This window comes from Eptesicus fuscus, chromosome 11, assembly GCF_027574615.1.
Source record: "Eptesicus fuscus isolate TK198812 chromosome 11, DD_ASM_mEF_20220401, whole genome shotgun sequence".
Lineage (NCBI taxonomy): Eukaryota > Metazoa > Chordata > Mammalia > Chiroptera > Vespertilionidae > Eptesicus > Eptesicus fuscus.
The window spans coordinates 32,374,221-32,397,625 of record NC_072483.1 but is presented as its reverse complement, the minus strand read 5'-3'; the positions used below and the strand labels follow the sequence as shown (position 1 = coordinate 32,397,625).

At 38.9% G+C, this 23,405-nt stretch overlaps 1 protein-coding gene across 1 annotated transcript in view; it reads left to right on the top strand.

Annotated features, from left to right (window-relative positions):
• Nucleotides 1-23,405, top strand: part of NEB (nebulin) — a 191,668-nt gene that overhangs the window by 17,004 nt on the left and 151,259 nt on the right. Inside the window, exons 11-29 of the mRNA XM_054723403.1 lie at nucleotides 2,945-3,049; nucleotides 3,682-3,789; nucleotides 6,316-6,432; nucleotides 8,336-8,440; nucleotides 8,522-8,629; nucleotides 8,713-8,817; nucleotides 9,201-9,299; nucleotides 10,381-10,485; nucleotides 11,456-11,563; nucleotides 11,647-11,760; nucleotides 13,333-13,434; nucleotides 13,529-13,636; nucleotides 13,723-13,827; nucleotides 14,894-14,992; nucleotides 16,885-16,989; nucleotides 17,551-17,658; nucleotides 17,742-17,855; nucleotides 20,480-20,677; nucleotides 22,744-22,851. Coding sequence (XP_054579378.1) covers nucleotides 2,945-3,049; nucleotides 3,682-3,789; nucleotides 6,316-6,432; nucleotides 8,336-8,440; nucleotides 8,522-8,629; nucleotides 8,713-8,817; nucleotides 9,201-9,299; nucleotides 10,381-10,485; nucleotides 11,456-11,563; nucleotides 11,647-11,760; nucleotides 13,333-13,434; nucleotides 13,529-13,636; nucleotides 13,723-13,827; nucleotides 14,894-14,992; nucleotides 16,885-16,989; nucleotides 17,551-17,658; nucleotides 17,742-17,855; nucleotides 20,480-20,677; nucleotides 22,744-22,851 — 2,121 coding nt within the window. The remainder of the gene's footprint in view (nucleotides 1-2,944; nucleotides 3,050-3,681; nucleotides 3,790-6,315; nucleotides 6,433-8,335; nucleotides 8,441-8,521; nucleotides 8,630-8,712; nucleotides 8,818-9,200; nucleotides 9,300-10,380; nucleotides 10,486-11,455; nucleotides 11,564-11,646; nucleotides 11,761-13,332; nucleotides 13,435-13,528; nucleotides 13,637-13,722; nucleotides 13,828-14,893; nucleotides 14,993-16,884; nucleotides 16,990-17,550; nucleotides 17,659-17,741; nucleotides 17,856-20,479; nucleotides 20,678-22,743; nucleotides 22,852-23,405) is intronic.

Here is a 23,405-nt window from a genome sequence, read left to right as displayed (position 1 = left end):
ACTTAGTGACTGGTAAATATGAAAGCTGTATTTTGAAAACAGAAGCAATGTCCTAATATCCTTTGATATTTGACTTATGGAAGTGATAGGCACAGATAACCTAGTAACCACACGGAATCTGTTTTAACCCAGTTTGAAGACATATAGTTTTATGCTCTCAGTCAGACTTGGAGAAAATAAGAATGTATGAGTGGTCTCTCAGACATAGCTTAGATTGACAGCTGTGGGGAAGGCACCTCATAACTTGCAAGGCCTTGGCAAACAGCCTGGTCAGCCTATATTTAGGGTGGTAAGCTAGCTCTGAGGAATGCAGAGAGACAGATGTTCAGCTGATGAATAGATCCCTGATAAATACCCTTTTAAAAATTGGTCCAAATCAGCCCACTTTCTCCTGGGATACTGCTACTTTTAAATAAATACTTTTCTTTGCCCTCTGTGGAGTTGAGTCTCAGTTGGTTCTTAAATTTTTATGTACAGTAAAATTTCACTAATAAGAATACCATGAATCTGAGATTTTGCCCAGGGCTAAGCAGAAATTAACTTCAGAACTGTTCATAAAGAGATGGCCTACTGAAAGGGTTGACATTGTAAATAAAATCAGGGGAGCAAAGACCATTAATCTTTTTGGAAGAAAAAGAAAAAGCTGTTTTCAAATAGTCATTTAGAAAGAAAAATAAATCTTTTTATTTAAAGCATATTTTAAGAGATATCTTACTAAGACAACATTCTTTTACCTTATTGAGTATGCACTGTGGGTATTTGGAAATGATTCTTAAAATCACTTTCAAACTCCCTTATGGTGAGTCTCTTCACTAAGTTAGGCTGCAAAGGGGAGGCCATACCTTCCTCGGCAGTTAACAAGCGCCAGCCTCCTCTCTCATAGTGAACATCTTCCCCGACTTGGGAGGACTCAGGCACGGACTGTGAGAGACCCGCCTCCACCCGGACCCACTTGGGTTCTGGGTGGGAGGGAATGACAAGCTTTGATTCATGAAGGGCGAGAAGGGGGAAGGACTCTGGATAAGGTAGTCTTCCACTTTAGTTCTGCATCTTGGTTTAATATGTTTAAAAACATCAGACATCCATCTCTTACTGTGAGAATTAATCTCCTACTCAATTTTGCTTAACAAATCTACATATGTGATCCTTAGTTCTAAATAATAGCCCACTTTGGGACCTCATTAAGAATATTTGCTGCCTTCTCAACCTACATTTTATTACAAAGTTCTCTATATCTCAGTTTGGGGATGCATCAGGCTCAACTGCTCCCCACCCCCAACCCTAGAGTTTTCTGCCTTTGACAGCAGGCAGAGGAATAGCAGTATCTCTGCAATAGGAGATCTTAACCTCTGGTGTGTGCACATCAAGTATCTCTGAAGTTGTAAGTATTTATGGGCATTTTACAGTTTTCTCAAATTCCTGATAAGGTCTATTCTCCAAAACGTTTAGAAACATTTCTGTAGGCTGTCTTAACAAATTGAAAAATCAGTTTTTATTGACTTCAGTTCTTTAAAGTTTCAAAAACAAAAAGGGTAGGCAAACTAATCAGCAGTATAAAGCAAATTTTATCTCAGCAAAACTTTCCTTTGAAGAATACACACACACACACACACACAACACACACACACACACACACACACACTTTTCTTTTCTTCAGAGTTTCTTACTCTCTGTCATGTTACAATTATTATACCTCACGTTTGCTTATTACTGCAGAGTTTATAAACCGTTCTTCAGTGTATGTATGATCTTATTTAAAATTCCCAACAATCCTCTGTATACGTATTATTGTCAGTACATATGGTTAAGAAAACTGAAGCTTAGAGAGACTAAGTTATGCCTTTGGAAATGATGGTGTCAAGTTGTGGGCCCAGAGCTTCTGAATTCAGGTCCAGAGCTCTTAAATGTATAGCTATTAAAACCACTTGGTTATTAATTAGCATATTAACCTTTTGAGAAGGAAGGACATAGGGCATTTGAGAGAGGGGTGGAATTTCTTTAACTCAAACTCACTGTCTTTACACATCAGTTACCCTTAGTACTTGTTCTGCTAAATGTATATTAGAAAACCACTTTCTTTTTCCTTGAAGAGTGTGATGGGGGAGGGGGAGGTTAGGCATACAAACACTCTGAAACACATTGGTTATGTCTGTTAACACATTCTGTGAGCCAAGGAGGGGAAACTGCTCTAACCCAGCTGACTCCGGCTCATGAGCCCAGGTTTGGGGTTGGCTAGGCTAATTCAAATAACACTCAAGCCAAGGTCGTTCGAAACCACATACCATGGACTCAGTTCAATTTAGTGCGGTTGAACAGACATTTATAAGGTAACTTCTGCAGGCTGCATTTGTATTAGATTCTGAGGATGCAAAATGAAGAAGACATAACTCCTCCCTCCAAGGCTTTCACAGCCTAGGACTCTGGTGCTATGGTGTCTATGAATGCATCCCAGTTTAATTTTTTAATTACTTTCCAGTTCTCACTAAAATTTCTTGAAGTCTAAATGAGTCTCATTCATTGGCCTGCAAGCCAAATTTTGTTATGGTATTGCTTTCTATATAACCAGAGGTTTTGTTAAAGCTCACAAAGTAATGGCTAAGTTCATTTGGCTTGGAAAGTTGGGGTTGAGTAGTTTTATTGTAACAATTAATTACAAATGGAAGATACTTCTGTCTCTCTCCTTCCTCAAACATCAGGGAACATCTGTGAGTTCTGAAATGAACTAAGTCCCCAAACTCAGTGAGAGGAGGAGGAATTAGTACCTCTATCTCCCTCACTCAGCTTTCTTGTTGGGTAAATGGACACTGTATTGGACGATTTGAAGACATCTCTTAAGGACCCACAAAAGGTCTAATCAAGATACTTTTGAAATCTAACCATTACCACTTGATTTGCACTCTTATTTGTTAAATCCTGGATTTTGCTTTTTTTTCTTTTCTGCTAGCTAAAATACAAGCAAGACTATGAAAACAAAGTCAAAGGCAAATGGAGTGAGACACCTTGCTTTGAAATTGCAGCCGCCAGAATAAATGCTGATAACTTCAGCACAGTAAGTAGAAAGGGATGGCTGGATAGCCCTAGTCTGAGAGGGGACCCTTCCTTTATGATTTCTAGCCACCTGCTGCACCCAAAGTGGTACTGGAAGACCTATGCCCTGGCACCTCTTCTTGGAAGCAAGGCTTGTGCAGAGTTCCTATTAAGAAAAGAAATACCACAATCTTTCCTTTTCTTTTTTTGAGAAAAAAATTTTTTATCAGATACCATTATTCTTGTTTCAGTTCTCATAGGAACAATATGGTCTCAAAGTGAGTACCGGTCAAAAGGACCCTTTTAAATTTATTCTTTGCTGGGAACCTAAACAGTACATGTATGAAACTGATTAGTTTCTTCCCAGACTTTCCTCACTGGGAAACAGACCTTAAGTCCTCTTAAGGTCTTTGTCCCGGCCTTTGAGAGTCTCTTCTTGGAGTCTGTCTTTCACCTATTGTAACTGCTCCAAACCTCTGTTAAGTTGCTAATTGTTTTGGTGATGGCACCACGTTCTGTAATTGTAATCGACCGTGTGTAAGCCAAGAGGGGCACGGCACTGGGTATCTTCTCTAAATGGCCTCTGTCCCCCCATGTAAAAGCCTTACGCAGGTTTCCCCCACAGAGTTCTTCAGTATGTTTCATGTCTTACAGAGGAAATATCATGAAAGCTTTGAGAACATGAAAGACCAGATCTACTTCATGCAGACGGAAACACCGGAGTACAAAGTGAATAAACAAGCCGGGGTGGCAGCTAGCAAGGTATGAGGAAATTCTCTCATTTATCTTGATCATCTCAGTGTGGGTGAACTTCTTATAACTCTTGTTTTTATATGTAATACAAAAAAGAGGGTTGTTAAGGGACAAAAAAAGTGCTTTGGGATTGTAATAGGGCTACCAAATTAAAAAAAAAAAATTTTTGCTGTGTATGAGCATTGACAATATCCAGTTACCGTCCTCAAATTTCATATAGTAGAGGACTTTTGATACCCAGAAGTAGAAATGCTATAATTTCAGACATAACGCAGAAGAGGGGTCTTAAGACACCCCCCCCCAGGAAAAGGCAGTTGAATATAGACCCTTCCACACTCACCACTACCATTATTTTTCTTGCATTCCGATGAACTGGTGGAAATCTAGTCATAGACAACATACGTGAATCCATGGATAGGCTCAGGCATGCTATGGAGTGACTTTGGTAAATCATCAGACGCCTTGGAATTCTAGAGCAGGCTGGGCACTAGGAAGAGCATAAACTGCAAAGCCAAACAGACTTGATTCTACCCCTGGCTTTGGCTCCTCTGGAGGAGTGAGAGGAGAAAGATCTCATAATGTAAGAGGCTGTTTCAGTATCCAGGTGCAAAACAGTGAGGTTTTCACCCAGTTGGTGTGGCTCAGTGGTTGAGCATTGACCCATGCACCAAGAGGTCACTGGTTCGATTCCCAGTCAGGGCACATGCCTGGTTGCAGGCTCGATCCTAGGTAAGGAGTCTACAGGAGGCAGCCAATTGATACTGATGTTTCTCTCTAATCAATGTTTCTATCTCTCCCTCTCCCTTCCTCTGCATCTAAAATCAATAAGAACATATTTAAAAAAACAAAAAACAACAAAACACAGTGAGGTTTTCAACCAGGAGGGTAGCAGGACAAGTGATGAGAAGTATTTTGCAAGTTGAGCTGACTCGATTTGATATTGGGTTGGATGTGCAGAATGAGAGGAAAGTTTGGCCTAAACAACTAGATGGATGGGGTTTCCCCTTATCCAGATAAGAAAAACTGTGAAAACAGTGATTTTATTTTTATTTTTGCAAGAGAGACATAAGCTCAGTTTCAAACATGTAAGAGATGCATTTTAGACTTCCAAGTGGAAATGTCAAGTGGGCAGTTGATTACATGAGTCCGAAGTTTCAGGGGAGCTGTCTAGCAAGGTTGTATAAAGTTGGGAGTTATCAGCATACGGATAGTATTTAATGTCATAAGCGTGGAGGCCATCAAGGGAGTGAGTGGGGAATGTCTAAGGACTGAACTCTGGAGTGTTCCATGTGAAGACGTCAGACAGATGAGGTAGGAGCAAAGTCCAGAGAGTGATTTCTCAGGAAGCAAGTGGAGGGAGAAGTCAGTGATCAACTGTATCACATGTTTCTGAGATGGATTTATCAGTGTATGGTCCCTGGTGAATTTAATGAGAGTAATTCAGTTGAGTGGATGAGAAGAGAGAAATAGAAAAATAGGAATATACTCAACTCTTTCAAAGTATTTTGCTAAAAAGAAAATAAAATGGATGAATGTGTGAAGAGGGGACTTTTTTTACACATAAGGGGACTTTTTCCCCCCCAAGAAATACATAACTCTATGAGACAGAGAGAGGTTCTGTCTTCCGTCCCTGGTGAGCCCCCCGTGTGGTCTGTAGGGGGGCGGTGCATCTGGTTTTCAGTTGTGTATCTCCTGCCTTTGGATACCAAGCTGATTGCATTTGTTTCCTGGGGTTCTTAAATGTTGATAGATTACCTGGGATTCTTTGACCTCGTCTATATTCCATGGTTATACTGGCTGAACAAATGGCTGGCCCTAGGGATTATGGTCAGAACTGGGACCATTTTCTCCTTTTCCTCTTTTGGACATGTTCCTGACAGGGGCTTGTGAGCCCTCATGTAAAGCCTCTGCTAAAGCTGGAAAGGACAAAGGTGCAAAGAGGGAAGGACAGAGAGAAAAGTTGAAGTCGCCACCATTCGTCCCAACCTCAGCCCTTACCTCCTCTCTTGCCTGGACATTAAGTACAGGCTCGCTCACACGCATGGCCACAGATGAGACATGAAAGAGTAGATTCATGGTGCTTTCTTTCTTTAAAAATGTGTTGGTGGATAGGCAGCTGGATGTTAAAAGCTGAGTGAGGGTTCTGGAGCAGCAGGCATCTGGGATATGTGCTGTCATTATTTGTGTATCTTTCCCCCATTATTTATGTATCTATCTACCTGTATCTTTTAGGGCAGGGACCATGTGTTATTCTTTCTTGTATGTGTCCCAGAGCCTGGCATGTAATTGATACTGAAAAATATCATAATGGAGATTTTTGAATGAGTAAATGAGTGGGAAGAAAAGCTATCTTGGAAATGTATGCAGTTTCTCTGCTCCTGTTATGAGTTTCTATGAGTATTTTGTTTATAAAATGTCAAGCTGCCATTTTTTCTAGAGAGAAAATTGATTTGTGGAACTATGTCATAATATTCATAATAGAGATGAGAGCAAAAAATAACCTGCAGAGTTTATCACTTTGTTTCACTCCCACAGGTAAAATACAAAGAAAACTACGAAAAGGATAAAGGAAAAGCAGATTACAATGTACTTCCTGCTTCAGAGAACCCACTGCTGAGGCAGATGATGGCAGCAGGAAATACGCTAAGTGATGTAAGTATATTCTTACCAAAAAGTGTGTGTGTGTTTTTTTAACCTTAGCTGAAAGAGAGGCAAACTCTCTCCTTTTCTATTGTGACTAAATGCAAACATAACTTTGCAAATGCTTTAAGGTTCTGGTGCAGCAGTTCCCCTGGAACCGTCTAACCACAGGAAGGCCTTGGTGCCTCTGAGCATGACGTGTCAATTTGTGGGGGTGGGGGCTGTGGATCAAGTTCAAGGGGCAGGGAAATCCTCACTTGTTTCTAGGCTGCAGGTGCCTGAGCCTCCCTGACTAGAGTCCATTGTAGGAGACGTGCTGTGCTTTTTGACAGAGGCAGAAGGAGATTTTGAAAGGGGAGGAGAGAGGGAGAGAGAGATGACACAGCTCTGTGCCCTGCCCTTGGGTTCCTCATGCCGGCTGCTGGGAGAAGGAGGAAAATGCCCCCTGTTGTACAGCTGCTCCCCCAGCTCTGCCATTGTCTCCTCAGATCTTGGCCACAGAAACCATCACCTGCAGACAGCAGGACTTAGAAGACCGCTCCCTAAATCTTCACAGGAATTACTACTTGGAATTGTGAAGAGCTTTACTAATCCATTCGGATTAAAATAGATTAGATAAGTAAGAACGGGGCCTGGCATTAGCAGCCCCAGTCGACTTTGACTATATGTTTAAAGATACTGACCATGTGATCAGTTGAGTTTTCCCCTTATGGTTAGGTTATAGTACGTTTTCCTGACGTCTGAGGGTTATATGTGGCTCTCTGGATGGGTTTGTTATCTTTTCTTTGTCCCCTGGGTTGTCAGCACTGTGGAGATGAACACTTGTGATTGAGAAGTGGGGTGAGTGAGTGACAGGTGAGAGAGTATAGATGGGTCTGGCCACGTAGCTCTGTGGGGAAATCAATGCCCATCTCCTGCTTCCTACAGAAAGGCCATCTTTACCAAACATATAAAAGCCAAGGTTGACATCCACTCTGCTGATAAAGGCAGGAATATCAAAATATTAAAAACGAATAGCACCATTCACAATTGCAAAACCCAACGTGAAAAACACAGCGACCTGCTGTCTCAGTTGTGCATCTGCACTCCAATCATTGTGGTCATTGTTACAGCGAAAAGATAAATCCCGGCGGGGAAGAGGAGTTAGTTGATTCGTGATATGAGTTCTTATATATATTTTATTTTATGGTACAGTACGAAATTTTTCCTTGGTAGAAGGAGGAAGAGAGAGTGTGTATTTCTCAACATTTACTAAGTCTTCCATGAAGGTTTGTTTAAAAAAATGAAAAATTTGCTGTTGTCCAGAATATTCCTGTTTGTTGTGGCACCTGTAGTGCGGGAAAGGTATGTGAGTTGGGAGACAGAGAACAGCAATTCAGAAATACGCAAGAATCTCTGTAACTAAGGGCTTGCTAAGAGGCAGCTTCTTGGCTTCTTAATTTTTTGAAGAACTTTAAAAACTTAGGCCTCGCCCTAACTGGTTTGGCTCAGTGGATAGAGCGTCAGCCTGTGGACTCAAGGGTCCCAGGTTCGATTCCGGTCAAGGGCATGTACCTTGGTTGCGGGCACATCCCCAGTAGGTGGTGTGCAGGAGGCAGCTGATCGATGTTTCTCTCTCATCAATGTTTCTGACTCTCTCTCCCTTTCCCTTCCTCTCTGTAAAAAAAAAAAAAAAAAAAAAAAAAAAAATAAAAAAATCAATAAAATATATTTAAAAAAAATACTTAGGCCTCACAATAATTGCTAATAAAAAAGGCTTATCATTCATGACACCCCCACATCTAATTGTAGTTTTAAAAGCAGTTAATAGGCGCGATTTTTTTTTCTTCTTCTTTGGTTTAGTGTTAGAAAATACGAGTGCTATCATCAGCATGGGAGTGACAGGAATCTAACTAGTTTTTTTTTTTCTTTACAGAAACGGTACAAGGAAAACTATGAAAAAACAAAGGCAAAGAGCATAAATTACTGCGAGACCCCCAAATTTCAGCTGGACGCAGTTCTGCAGAAATTCAGCAGTGATGTAAGCAATCCTATGACTACTCCTGTTAAAGAAAAGACCCATCATTTCACAAATAACTAAATGAAATGCCTTGTTTTTCAGACTAAATATAAAGATTCCTACTTAAAGAATATTTTGGGACATTATGTAGGCAGCTATGAGGATCCATATTATGCACACTGCATGAAAGTCACGGCTCAAAACAGTGACGTAAGTTCTAAGACAATTGCTTCACTTTCCAAATTACATGAACACAATGGTTGCAACCTTATGTCGATTTCTTTTCCTCGTAGAAAAACTACAGAGCAGAATATGAAGAGGACAGAGGCAAAGGCTTCTTCCCCCAGACCATAACTCAGGAATATGAAACTATGAAGAAACTGGATCAGTGTAAGGATGTAAGTCTGTGGTGTGAACTGCGGGTGTGACTGCCCTCCATGGCATCTCGTGGTCAAGATATGTTTAAAATTCTGACACTTTTACAAATAAATGCAACTCAAAAAATTGAAAGAAAATTTATTTTATAGTAGATGTACTATTTTTTCTATCATCCATACATTTCAAGAGCTAATGCTAGCTGATTTTCCCTAAGAAGAGTTATTGGGCATCTGACGATATGGGAGAGTTTCTTGTGCAGTGTAAAAGTGTCTCTCACAGATGCCACAGTCTAATTAGAAAAAAATAAGTGTTTTATTAACGACAGGTTCTACTCACCCATCCTACCAGCCACCGTGTTTTTGACAGGTGATATGCTAAACTTGATTCCTTTCCTCGCCCACAGCACACCTACAGAGTCCCTCCAGATAAGACAAAATTCACTCAAGTAACCGACTCGCCTGTTCAGCTGCAAGCCCAGATCAATGCCAAACAGCTGAGTGATGTAAGTTCCTTTACCCACCCACACAATGCACTCATGAGGGGAAATGTAGCATAACTCTATACAGAAAATCCAGTAACTTGTCACAGTTACACAAAACGCTATGTAAGTTGTATATTTGTGTAATCATCTAAAATATTTTTCCATTTAGTTGTCTTTTATCTTTTCCATCTTCTTGGGTGGATAATAAGTCTAGTAAAATGGTTCTATAGCGGTGACTGATGTAGCTCAATGCCCTGAAGAGAACATGAGTTCTGAAGTCAAAACTGGACTCAAATTCCAGCTGTCTAGGCAAATCATTTAACTTCTCAGGCCTCCTATTTCCTTTTTAAAACTTGTGGTTGTTTTGAAAATTAAGTGAAAGGAGATGTGTGCATAGTCCACATCCTGGCCCAGAGCAGGTATTTAACACCTGGGATTTTTCTCTCTCAAATACGTTTTTGGAAAATGGAGTGTTTGTAATAAGTTTTATCATCTAAGTTTTAAGCCTGAATTTCCAAACTTATGTTGAACTAAAAAATAAAAGTAACCTCAGATACACGGCCAGAAATGAAAGGCTTTAATTAGAGTATCAACAAACCATAATGTTTGCACAGGGACATAACCATACAGGGTAGGGCAAAAGGAGGCTTACAGTTGTGAGTATGCAAAATATTACTTATTAAGTATTGTATTATTTTCCACATAAACAAACCTATTTTTGCCCCTCCCTGTATTTGTAAGAAAAGATTTGAAAGGGCTGTCCTCTCAGAATCCACAGGGCCAATGGTGATATATGGGAAGGGGACCACATATGAAAGAGCCACCTCCTTCCACTTGGGTCCTTCTGGGGTAACAGATGTGACAATAGCAGTCATGCGTCCAGCACACGGTTGTCAATAATGCAAGGTGGCCTACCCTCGCTCCGACTTTTTCTTTTAACCTTAACAACTTTGTCAGGTGTTATTTAACAAAATGTATTTTACATTTTCTTTGATGAAAATTAGTTTTTGTACTTAGGACAATTCTTCTTTTGAACTAATCCTCTCTTAATCCTCTCTCTCTCTCTCTCTCTATCTTCTCTCTCTCTCTCTCTCTCTCTCAGCTAAATTACAAAGCGAAACATGAAAGTGAAAAGTTCAAGTGCCATATACCTCCAGATACTCCTGCCTTTATCCAGCACAGAGTCAACGCTTATAACCTGAGTGATGTGAGTTCCTTACCGCTATGCCATGCGATATATGGATAACTTGTGCTTTTATTTGTTAACTGTTTCACTAAATAAATATAATGCTAAAGATCGGATGAACACTTAACATTTATACCCTGTTCCTCTGCCTCTGCCAATGTAACTTTGACTTTACCTTATAAAATGTGTGTACCAATCATGTCAGTAGCTTCATACAACTAGACAGTCCTAATAGATTTTAACCAGCCTTCAAAATGCCACCACTCATGTGTGTCTAATTGCAATTTAATGTTAGATCTGTTAGTCATATATTCATTTGTATTATACTATGTTTCATTTTCTTCCAGGATTTATTTTTTAAAAATTGAGCGTTATTTCATTTATTCCCCAAGCCCATAATGTTTCTTGTTTCACATGAATGATCTCATTTCTACATGTAAGAGTCCTTGCACTAAGGAAGATATAAGGTATTCAAAAGGCATAAGGACAGGTATCCAGTGCTATCTTTTATTTCCAGACTTAATTCTACAGGAAAGTCAAATTACCCTTAGGGGTTTCCATTTCTTCAACAATCCTATAAATAAGTACTAATATTATCCAACATCAATGAGTACTATAATAATTCATAAAATAAGCTTTGCAAAGGATTTTGAGATCAAATTAAAACGATGCTTTAATACCATAAAAAGTTAACTGTAAAATATTTGTGCCATCCTATAAAATACCCAGTGTTAGGAATCATATATTAGTATGATTACTAGAATTAAGTTAATTCAATAAAATGTTCTAATGGAAAGTAGAAAAGGTTAATCTTGTAGTTAGAAGCTTCAGCTTGAGGAGAAGTATCTAAAACATGCATGATTTTGTGGACAATGAAAACAGTCTCTTTATTTTATAGTGAGACAAAGTATTGGGTTACCTTGTAGTCTTCAAAGAGTGGTAACATGCAGATCCCTTTTGTCAATTCCTTTATTAAAATTTTCCTGTCCAGAATGTTTATAAGCACGACTGGGAGAAGACCAAAGCTAAGAAATTTGACATTAAAGTGGATGCCATTCCCTTGCTGGCAGCCAAAGCCAACAGCAAGAATGCTAGTGAGGTGAGTATGGCCTGGGACCTGGGCTGGGGGACTCGGTGTTGTTCCCTGATGAGTGGGAGCTGGCATGTGTGATGTCTTTGCAGGTGATGTACAAGAAAGACTATGAGAAAAACAGGGGGAAAATGATCGGAGCCCTCAGCATTAATGATGACCCCAAGATGCTGCACTCTCTGAAGACGGGCAAAATGCAGAGTGATGTGAGTGCTTTTGTCAATCCCCCTGATTTTCAGATGTGGCCGCACTTGCTGTTTAATGTAACCTTGGCTGTGATGTTAGTCTAAGTGAAACCTCAGATTCAGGATGACAAGTCAAACATGAAAGCCCCATGGTAGAGGATGATTAACTTCCTCATTTTTATGATGTCTCTGTACTTTGAGACATCAGTGAATAATGTAAAGTTTCCGCCATCATCTCCTTACTGCCTTCTGTTTTATTAGGGGGAAATTTTACCAGCAATATCATTTTCTGTATTGCTTTTCCTAGAAATGGGCTTAGTATCTCAGGATGTATGAACATGTATTCATTCCATGCCATGCCCTGACAAAAGGTACTTTACAAAAATACATAGAGAAAAATAAAAGGCAGCCTTGGCCGGGTGACTCAGTTTGTTGGAGCATCGTTCCATACAACAGAAGGTTGCGGGTTCGATCTCCGGTTAAGGCACGTACGAGAGACAACGGGTGATGTTTCTCTCAAATGGATGTTTTTTTTCTCTCTCTCCCTTCCCCTCTCTAAAAATTAATAAACATATCCTCAGGTAAGGACAAGTAAATAAATAAAGGCAAAAAGTGAGAAATCAGGCTAAAGACAAAGTAGGAATAACTAGATGAAGCATAACTTCAAAAGCAAATTATTTTAAGAATTTTACAAAATACTGATCTCATTTTGTTTTTTTTCTGATCTTATTTTAAAGCCTTTAGAATACTTACTATATATAAAATAAAACTATTTACAAAATTGCTTTTCTAACTAATATAAAAAATTAAATAATTCCTATTCTGTATCATTTATAAATAGTTCTGTCTTTAGTAAGTATGTTTTTTCATTTCTATATGGGAAAATTACAAGAGAATATGAAGAAATATATGATACATACAATAAAATAGAAACCCCATCTTTTCATGTATTGTTACTATAAAGTAAAATATCAGTCCTTAATGATAAAATGTAACTTACAGAGGTTTCCATCAAGTGCTGAACTAAATGCTTTCTTAAGACTGTGCCTAGTCCTAGCCGGTTTGGCTCAGTGGATAGAGCTTTGGCCTGCAGGTTTGATTCTGGTCAAGGGCAGCCAATCAATGATTCTCTCTCATCATTGATGTTTCTATCTCTTCCTCTCCCTTTCTCTCTCTTAAATCAATAAAAATATATATTTAAAAAAGACTTTGCCTAAGTATCTAAGGCTCACTTTACACCTTTTACCTCATTTTTCCAACTCTTAAAAAAGTAATTATCCTTCACACTCACAAGAGGAAAGAATTGTTTCAAGACCAAAAGTTGCTTAGACAGCAGCACTTGTGTGCTCTGATTTATTCCAGCTGAGAAATATTAGGATAAGTAAAGCAAATATATTTGTCCTTATCAGCAGACTAGATTATACAAGACATGAGCCTCTCCCATGCTCATCCTGCTTTTTTGCTTTGTGAAAAATTGATGCTGAAAAAATACAAGTTTTTCTCTTTCGGTTAAAGTACAGCAATGATGTGAATGAGTGGCTTTTACACCATGAGAGTTTTTCCCTTTGTTTGATTTTCTTTTTCCTTTGACAGAGATTGTACAAGGAAAACTATGAGAAGACAAAGGCAAAGAGCATGAATTACTGTGAGACCCCTAAGTACCAACTTGATACTCTGCTGAAGAGCTTCAGCGAGGTTCGAAAGGCCGTGCCAACCTCTGGGGTTGGGGGGCTTTGTTCCTGTCTGACAAATAACTGTCCATTTGAATTATATATGTTTCCTTTTTCAGGCTAAATATAAAGATAAGTATGTACAGAATATTCTGGGACATTACATAGGCAGTTTTGAAGACCCATATGAAACACACTGCATGAAAGTTTCAGCACAGAACAGTGAGGTAAGCTTGAAGACAATTGGTCGCGCCTCACGGTGACACTGGGAGCAATAGCAGTCATCATCTGTTTTCGTTCTTTCTCGTTACAGAAAAATTACAAAGCAGAATATGAAGAAGATAAAGGGAAATGCTATTTCCCTCAGACAATCACACAAGAATATGAAGCCATCAAGAAGCTAGAACAGTGTAAAGACGTAAGTGCTGCTGTGAATCTCTGAAATTGGGTTTGGAATGCTTGTGCCATCTAGTGGTAAGTTGAGCAGGAATTTAAATGCTATTTGGAGGTATTAAATTTTAAATTTTGGCTTTTGGGTGGAATTGGGGAACTCAAAAATGACTGTGAAGAAGCCTATTTGGTTTTTTTCTAGTGTATTTTATTTTTTTTATTTCTTTATTAATTAAGGTATTACATGTGTCCTTATTCCCCCATTACCCCTCCAACCCCTCCCCCCCCCATTAAGAAGCCTATTTGTTACAAAATAATTTCAGGTTTCAGAAATCTTTGTTTCCATTAGTGTATATATATATATGACCTCAAGAGAAAGTGAGGACATGGAGATTTGTGAGCAATGGGTGTTCATCCAACAAATTTGTGCCCAATGCTGTCCTCAGAGCTGACAAGGTTGGCTGCCTCTCGTGGAGTGCACATTTGTATAGGAGATACAGACGACGAACAGAGAGCACAGAACAAGAAAGATAAGATTGCAGGCATTAAGACAGCTGATGTAGAGTGAATGCTACAGAATGAAAATAGGATGCTGTGGGAGAGAGGGATTGCATGGCCTTGTAGAGTGAATAGTCAAGGAAGGTCTAAGGCAGCCATGCCAAGATCAAGGTAAGAGCAGCAATGAGAACAGCCCACGGAGAGAACAAGCTTGGCATTAAAGGATTGAAGGGATGAGGTGGTTGAAGCGTATTCAGTAGTAAGAGATGAAATGGAAGAGGATGAAGGAAGAGTGGTTTCTGTAGGGTAGAGCTTATAAGCCAAGAGACAGTTTAGAGTGAATATCAAGTCCAGTGAAGAGCCATGTAGGGCTTCAGCATGGGGAAGGTGAATCTGATTGCTAACTGCAGCAGGGGGTTCAGTTTAGAAGCAACTTCAGAAGAGAGAGAGAGGGAGAGAAAAAGAGAGGGGGGGGGGAAGTAAGCTATTTTTGGCTGGAAACTTTTTCTATGTTTATATATATGTTTTATATGTGTGTATACGAACAAGAATATAAAAATGCATCATGAAATTTCATTAAATAACATCTTTTCTAGCATGCCTACAAACTTCATCCAGATAAGACCAAGTTCACAGCCGTCACTGATACTCCTGTACTGCTGCAAGCCCAGCTCAACACGAAGCAGCTTAGCGATGTAAGTGCCTTGATTGATGAGCATGTGGGTGGCCCAGAATGCCTTGATTGTTTGAACCATAAGCATTTACATGCTTAATCTTCATGCATGTATCCATCATCCCAACAAAGTCATTTTTCAAGATTTCTTTAAAATCTTGGAATGAAGTGGCTGAAGCGTACTGGGGAGGGGGACAATAAGTAGTAAGAGGTGAAATGGCAGGAGATAAAGGAGGGGATGATTTCTGTAGAAATAAGTAACTGCTAGGTTGAATTGCAGCCTCAGGAAAAATGATGTTAGATAATAATTAAAATAGCTAGTAATTTTATTCAACAACTCATTAATTTTTAGTGGGAATTTGCTCATCAGGATCATACCAAAAATAATGCATACTAAAATTCCATGGCAACTTAAATAAACAACAGAAGCATTCACTTGAGTAGCTAACAAGGCAAGCATTTCCCATTCTTAAGTTGCCTAACAAAGACTTTACAATGAGAAAAAGAGCACAGAAATGAGAAAAATATCAGACAATAATTTTAAAAAATGAATATAGGATGGAGTTGCAGAATTAAAATAGGATGACAGAAGTAGAGTGACTGGTTGGACACTTTAAATTGGGTGGTCAGGGAAGACCTATGGCACAACGGTCTGCCCCACTAAGATCAGGGGAAAGCTGCCGTTTTTCTCAAAACATTCACAGTCATGTGGGTTGCCCAGTGCCCCTCTTAAAATACAGATTCTGATTTAGTACGTCTGACTCTGTTAAGCTCTAGGTCAGTGGTCGGCAATCTCATTAGTAACAGAGCCAAATATCAACAGTACAACGATTGAAATTTCTTTTGAGAGCCAAATTTTTTAAACTTTAACTATATGGGTAGGTACATTGTTATTAACTTAATTAGGGTACTCCTAAGCTGGCCTTTGCTAAAAACTCAAGGGGCCAAAGAGTGCCGCATGTGGCTCGTGAGCCACAGTTTGCCGACCACTGATCTAGGTGATGCCGATCCTGCTGATTGGTAGACCCAACCGAGCAGCCAGGTGCTAACACAACTAAATGCCGAGGAGCAGCACATCCTTCTCAAGACAGTAAAGGAAAACATACGGATTGCCCTTCTATGAAACGTGTTTCAATGGCATGAATTCGCTCATGTGCCATGGGTAACGAAGGGAATGGCATCATTATAACCCGGAAGCCATATTGGTTCATATGCAATGCTTCCTAGCATGTTAATATTTTGTGCCCCAGAAAGAACAGCTAATCGTTAATACCACTGACCCCACTGAACTTGACAAGATGGAATACGGTGCTGTGCACAGTGCCCAGTCCCCACACACTCTTCTCCTTGGCCTGGTTAGGCCAAGGGCCCTACTTTGAAGATGCTTATGGCACAATCCATCTCAGTCTTGTCCATTCGCCTTCACCTCCACAATTCAACAGCCCTGTTTGCTCTTTATGTTCCCTTCCTTCCACCTAATGTAACTTCTAAAATTTTAAATAAAGTCCTATATTTTGTATTTTTTAATAAGAATTTACATATCTTTTTAACTCTGCTAGCATGTTATTTAGAATTATTATTGTTATTGTTAGTGCTCTTACACAATTTCATAGATTCGGGCTGTCTGTGCCTTCAAGGTACAGCCTAGAAGTATAGATCAGACAGTAAGTTTACCATGTGCATATTGGATTTACAAAATGACAACCCAAAGTTTGGTTATACCACAAGCCCCGAAAGAGGGACTGAGCATCTGGGCTCTGGGCTGCACTTCAATGGGAATGACTCTTTCTTTGAGGCATTAAAAAACAAAAGCAAAACAAAATGGTAGTGATGACTTAGCGATACATATTCTTCTACATAAATTTAAGAAAGTGACTATCCTGAACTGTTTGGCCACTCTTTACTGTGTTTCAGCTGAATTACAAAGCAAAACACGAAGGCGAGAAGTTCAAGTGCAACGTGCCAGCAGACGCTCCACAGTTTATCCAGCACAGAGTCAACGCCTATAACCTGAGTGATGTGAGTACCAAAGCCACAGAGGCCTATGTTTATATGCGCATGAAAAGAGGCAATGCCGTAGGTGTTCAAAAAGGCTGGATGAAGAGCTATGCAAATAAACTACTAAGAGGTTCTTATCAGAGTGTAAGCAGGGTTTTTAAGACCTAAGTACCTTTAAAGATCTTACTTAGTTATCAGATTTTATTTACCACAGTCTCTGTTACTGTCAGAAATATTCTGTTACCCCTCTGCTAATCCCTAGAGTTTTACAAGATCTCTCCCAGGTGAATGTCATATTTCACCTCCTAGTGGTTTCTATTTTATATTATCCTTTATACATCAGGGCCTTCAGGACAGCAGAGTCTTCAGGAAGTTCACAGAACATTAGAACAAGGATGTGATACTTATTTGGTGGGGGGTAAAGCTGGATGATGGGTAAATCAGTAGTACACTACCATTTGGTAAATATATTATATATAGGGAAATAAATCCACAGAAGCACATGTTCAGTGTTTTTATTTTTACTGGGTGCATCTGTGTTAGATGTTTTTACAATTCCTTTGCTGAAATTTTCCTGTCCAGAATGTTTATAAGCACGACTGGGAGAAGACCAAAGCTAAGAAATTTGACATTAAAGTGGATGCCATTCCCTTGCTGGCAGCCAAAGCCAACAGCAAGAATGCTAGTGAGGTGAGTATGGCCTGGGACCTGGGCTGGGGGACTCGGTGCTGTTCTCTGATGAGTGGGAGCTGACATGTGTGATGTCTTTGCAGGTGATGTACAAGAAAGACTATGAGAAAAACAGGGGGAAAATGATCGGAGCCCTTAGCATTAATGATGACCCCAAGATGCTGCACTCTCTGAAGACGGCCAAAATGCAGAGTGATGTGAGTGCTTTTGTCAGTCTGTCTCGCTTTCTAGAGGGCATCCCTGTTAACATGCCCAAGGGCAGTAGCAAGTAAAAGGATTCTCTATCCCCGGACCTCTCAGGTTCAAAACAACAAACTGCCGGGGAGAACTTTAGAAGTGGCATGATCTCCCAGATTCTTACACCTCTCATGATTGAGGAGGAAAATTATTGCTTTGTACTTGATGTCCATTCACTTTGAAAAATGTGTTGATATTTAATAGAATATTGGGTGTAATTCTTAAAACCTTTTGGAAAACATCGCTAGGTGTTGTCATATTTTCTTCTAATTGAAAAATAACCTTGGAAATCATGGTTTTAAAACTGTTTTTATTTTGGAAGAAAATCTTGAGTCAGCAGATAAAAATCTTAGTATAGCTATCATTGCTCTTTATTGATAATTTGGTAATTAGTATTGGCCTAGAAAAATGCTCATTAATCATAGGCCCCTTTGAGAATCTGATAAAGTATTTGGATTATCCATCTGGAAAAACAAACTTTTTTTCATGCCTTATGGATTTCCTAAGGCTGGTCTATGGACCATCTATTATCTTTTGGTTAAAATTCTTACTATAGAGAAGCAAACATCTACTATTGCAAATTGCAGCATATGATGTATTTAAAAAATGTTTAGAGAATCATGTAAGAGTGTTAAGAATGTTCAACATAGCTTGCAAATATTAGTTTTTCATTATTAAATAGAAGGGTGTTTGTATTATTTGCTTTCCTTTTAAAAATGAGCTCATGTGATGGGTATGTACCTTCTCTCATTAATTTTGCATTTGCTCATAAAGAACTTTAAGACGTCCAATTCAGTTACTTTATCTAATAACGTCACACTGTACTATGTCAGTATACCATGCTTATATACATAAAACTATCTTGTTCTCTACTTCCTTATCTGTTCTTCACTCAAAAAGGTTATAGCTCTCTGTTGAGAGCACATGTATATTTATCTTTGTTTTTTCATCCTATCACAGAACCCATTAGAACACTAGGCACATAATAGTGCTCAGTAAGCACTTCTTAATTGACTGATGTTGCATCCAAAAGAAAAGTCACTAATGAGCCATTATCACATAATATCCAGGCTCAATGCTAAGCTGCAGGTATAGAACATGCATAGCTTTTTAAAAGAATCTTTTGAAGCCCTTTGGACCTTTGACAACATTTTATATGTGCAGGTATGTGTGAACGGGTATGAACATAAACAAAAGAGTTAAAGACACTCCCACACACCAACTGCTGTTGCAACATTGCTTTATCAGTTTATTTGTAATAAAGACAAACTATCTTTAAATTTTTTTAATGTTTTTGCATACCATCAGGAAGTTTTCACATTTTATTTTTATAAACTAGGATCTAGATTTTACAACTAAGTGATAAATGTATTCAGTGAAAGTTACTACCCACAAAGTATTAGAAGGAAGATCACATTCCCTAATAGACTGGATCATTTGCAAAAGGAATTTCTACAGATTTAGAATGCACATCTATATTTGTTAGCTTGGGTCACTGTCTTTAATGATTCTATGACTATGGGGACATATAATGAGTTTAGAATTTTCCAAACAGCAACTGTCTCTCATTAAGGCAGTTGATGAAGCTGGCACTTTGACCTCGTTAGTAACCTGGCTAACCATTCCAATGGAAGTGCCTTCTGAGGCTCGGTGAGGACATTTGTTTTATGAGAACACTGTACAGGAGGCCAAGGTTACTTTAATGGCTTAACTTCACAGACATTTCTCCTTTGAGATGTTACAGCTACTGCAATCGGAAGTTTCTTTTAAATTGTTACCAAAATTAAACGTGGTATGAAAAAACCTTTGAGATTCTCAGTGCGTGTTATCTCCTGTCAAATGTGGAATAATCAGGTTGAAAAATCAGAAACTATCCCTTTAAAGATGACTTTAGAAACTTCAAGAATCAAGTGAACACTTCTGTTTATCAAGCAGTCATCTTATAAAACCAAAAGTATGAAATGATTGTCATATGAGTTTGGTCAATCAAAAAAACAGTCCCTGCCCTGACCGGTTTGGCTCAGTGGATAGAGCGTCGGCCTGCGGACTGAAAGGTCCCGGGCTCGATTCCGGTCAAGGGCATGTACCTTGGTTGCAGGCACATCCCCAGTTGGAGGTGTACAGGAGGCAGCTGATCGTGTTTCTCTCTCATTGATCTTTCTAACTCTTTATTCCTCTTCCTTCCTCTCTGTAAAAAAACAATAAAAAAAAATTTTTTTTAAAAATCCCTTATTGGAAAACTCTTCAAAGGATAGATTACCTCCATAGATCATGTAGTTTGTTAGCAGTCTTTGAAAATCCATGTTTTAAAATAATGTAATACCTGGCTGAAGCAGAAGCCATGGCCCATTCCTGATGTCTGACAGTTGTACTTTGATCTAAAAAGAGATTTGAGAAGATCTGTCCATGTATGGTTTTGGGGAGCATTTCAACAATGTGTAACATATGAACAAATTTTAGAAAAAAAATAGCTACTCAGATATTTGGACCTGTTTTTCTGAACTCATATTTGTTGTTTATGAGAGATCTCTGTGCTTTTTCTGGAAATCCATTAAGGTAATAAATGGTAATTTCCTGTTCACAGCGTGAATATCATAAAGACTATGAAAAGTCAAAAACTATCTACACGGCACCTCTTGATATGCTCCAAGTCACTCAGGCTAAGAAAGCTCAGGCAATTGCCAGTGACATGGACTACAGGCACGTCCCACACAGTTACAGCTACCCGCCCGATAGCATCAACCTGGACCTTGCCAAGAAGGCGTATGCACTGCAGAGCGATGTGAGTATCTGATTTCCTCTATTCCCTCCTAAATTAAGGTAGGAACTGAGAAAGATTTCTAAGTGGAGTGAGTTTTCTGGCATGTCTCACAGGTGTCTGCATGATCTTCTGTATGTAAGAACACTGTAATGGGAAAGTTACCCCTGTGGTTCTATGAGAGCACACCCTTCAGAGTTAGAGAGACCTGGGTCTAGTATGTACCCTCTCACTGCTTCCCTTGGGGAAAGTTATCAATTTTGCTAAGTCTACAGTCCTCCTTGTAAAATTGGAATAAAACAAAACAACTGTTTTGAGGATTTAAATGTTTGCAAAAATATTTAGAAGGGTGCCAGGCCTTGGTGAGTTCTCAAAAAACATTCACTGTGATTATCATCATCACTATCAATACTTTTTTACATAGATTTCTATCTTGTCTAAAAATAAATATATAATTACAGCATCAATTTTTTTATAGTAGCTGGACTGTTTTCTGCAGATCAAAACTTCTTTAGGCAAATTAATTTGTCTGAGCTACACAATTGAACACTTTATCCTAACAATTCTATTTTCTAAAGATGTGGCAAAATACACTTAACATAAAATGTACCATCTTTACCATTTTAAGTCTACACTTCTGTAGCAGTTAATTATATTCACCTCGTTGTGCAACCAATCTCCAGGACTTTGTCATCTTGCAAAGCTATAACTCTACACACTGAAACAACTCATTTCTTCCCTCCCTCAACCCCCTTTCTGTTTCTATGAGTTGGACTACTCTAAAGACCAAATGTAAATGCAATAATCCCATAATTGTCTTTTTGTGAGTGGCTTCCCCTAACCCTAACCCTAACCCTAACCTTAACCCTAACCACTTAGTGCAGTGGTTCTCAACCTGTGGGTCGCGACCCCTTTGGGGGTCGAACGACCCTTTCACAGGGGTCACCTAAGACCATCGGAAAACACAGACATTTACATTACGATTCATAAGAGTAGCAAAATTACAGTTATGAAGTAGCAACGAAAATAATTTTATGGTTGGGGGTCACCACAACATGAGGAACTATATTAAAGGGTGGCGGCATTAGGAAGGTTGAGAACCACTGACTTAGTGTAATGTCCACAAGGTTCATCAGTCTTGTAGCATTTGTCAGTTTCCTACCTTTTTGAGGCGAATATAGTTCTATTTTATGCTACTCCACATTTTGTTTGGCCATTTACCAGTCAGTGGACATTTGGGTTGCTTCCATCTTTTGGCTGTGTGAATAATGCCGATTTGAACATGGGATACCAGCATTTCCATCACTAAGAATTCTGTTTTATACATAGTCATCTTATTTATTGGTTTAATTTGTGCTATGTTTCTTCCTCCCAAATAAATTGTAATCCTTTTACAGGTAGGAACCATATGGTTTCTTGATTTTTTTTCATTCTAATTAGAAGGCTCACACTAAAGAACAACAGCTTGAAGTTTGTATCTAGAGTTTAAGTTTAGGTACTATCATAGCTAGATATTAAGGGTAACTCATTATTTTAATAATATTAATTAAGTGTCCTCAAAATAGGACCAATTCCAAATGATAAGCAAATTAATGAGCACAACTGTGTTAAAGTGCACTGTCAGCCAATGTAGAAAAACTCCTAAGCTGACTATTACACATGAAGGGCATTGCGAGCAAACAACTGCTATCAACTCTTATCAGAAAATGAGCAAAATTACCCAACTTTAATGTGGTCTTCAGTCCTAATTTGACCATTTACACATAATACTTAGAGCTCTAATGAGAAAACCTCTCACATTTGATTATCTAAATATAACAACTTCACTTACTCCTTGAAATGCAGCTTTGAAATAGGCATTTTCCTGATTGAGCGTCCACTCAGTTGGAAATAAAGATAAAATGAAACATTTGCCCACTGGGAAGGCAGTGAGAACCTAAGGGCTGTTAAATTCTCTCACCAAGGATATGTTTGAAATAACCTTCATGTCTGGAGTAAGAAAGCTGGCCAGAAATCTTAACATGTTAATGATTTTACGAATAAGCGTGAGGCTGAGCAAAAGAAATGTAACCTTTCTCTTGGTGTTCTAGGTCGAATACAAAGCTGACTACAACAGCTGGATGAAAGGCTGTGGCTGGGTGCCTTATGGGTCCTTAGAAGTGGAAAAGGCAAAGAGAGCTTCAGACATCCTTAATGAGGTAAAGCCAGTGCATTCATTTGCCACAGAGAGATTTGTGCGTGTGCCGTGAGGAAATTCCCCAAACCATGGGAAGTGTCTCCTTTACCACTTCATTCTCTAGCAGTTGTTGCTGAGGGGGAAAACTAACCACATGCATGGATTATTCTGGTAGATAAATCACTATGGGAACCATTCATGATAAAAATATTTTAACAACTTTATCAAGGTACCATAAAATACTATGTTAAGTGTACGCCTGAATTAGTTTTAATAGGTTCCTGTAGTTGTACAATCATCATTACAGTCGAATTTTAAAATTCTGCTGGTTCTCCAAAAAGATTCCTTGTAAAGTTCCTGCTCCCATCTTCAGTTCCAGGCAACCCCTCATCTACTTTCTGTCTCTAGGTGAAATTTTCTGCTTTTCTAGAAAATTCCTTTATATCAGTCTTCTTTCGTTTGGAATAATGTTGTTAAGGTTCATCCATATGCCTACATGTGTCTGCAACTCCTTTCTTTTTATTATTGAGTAGCATTCATTTGTATGGCTATGTTGCATTTTGGTTGTCTAGTTGG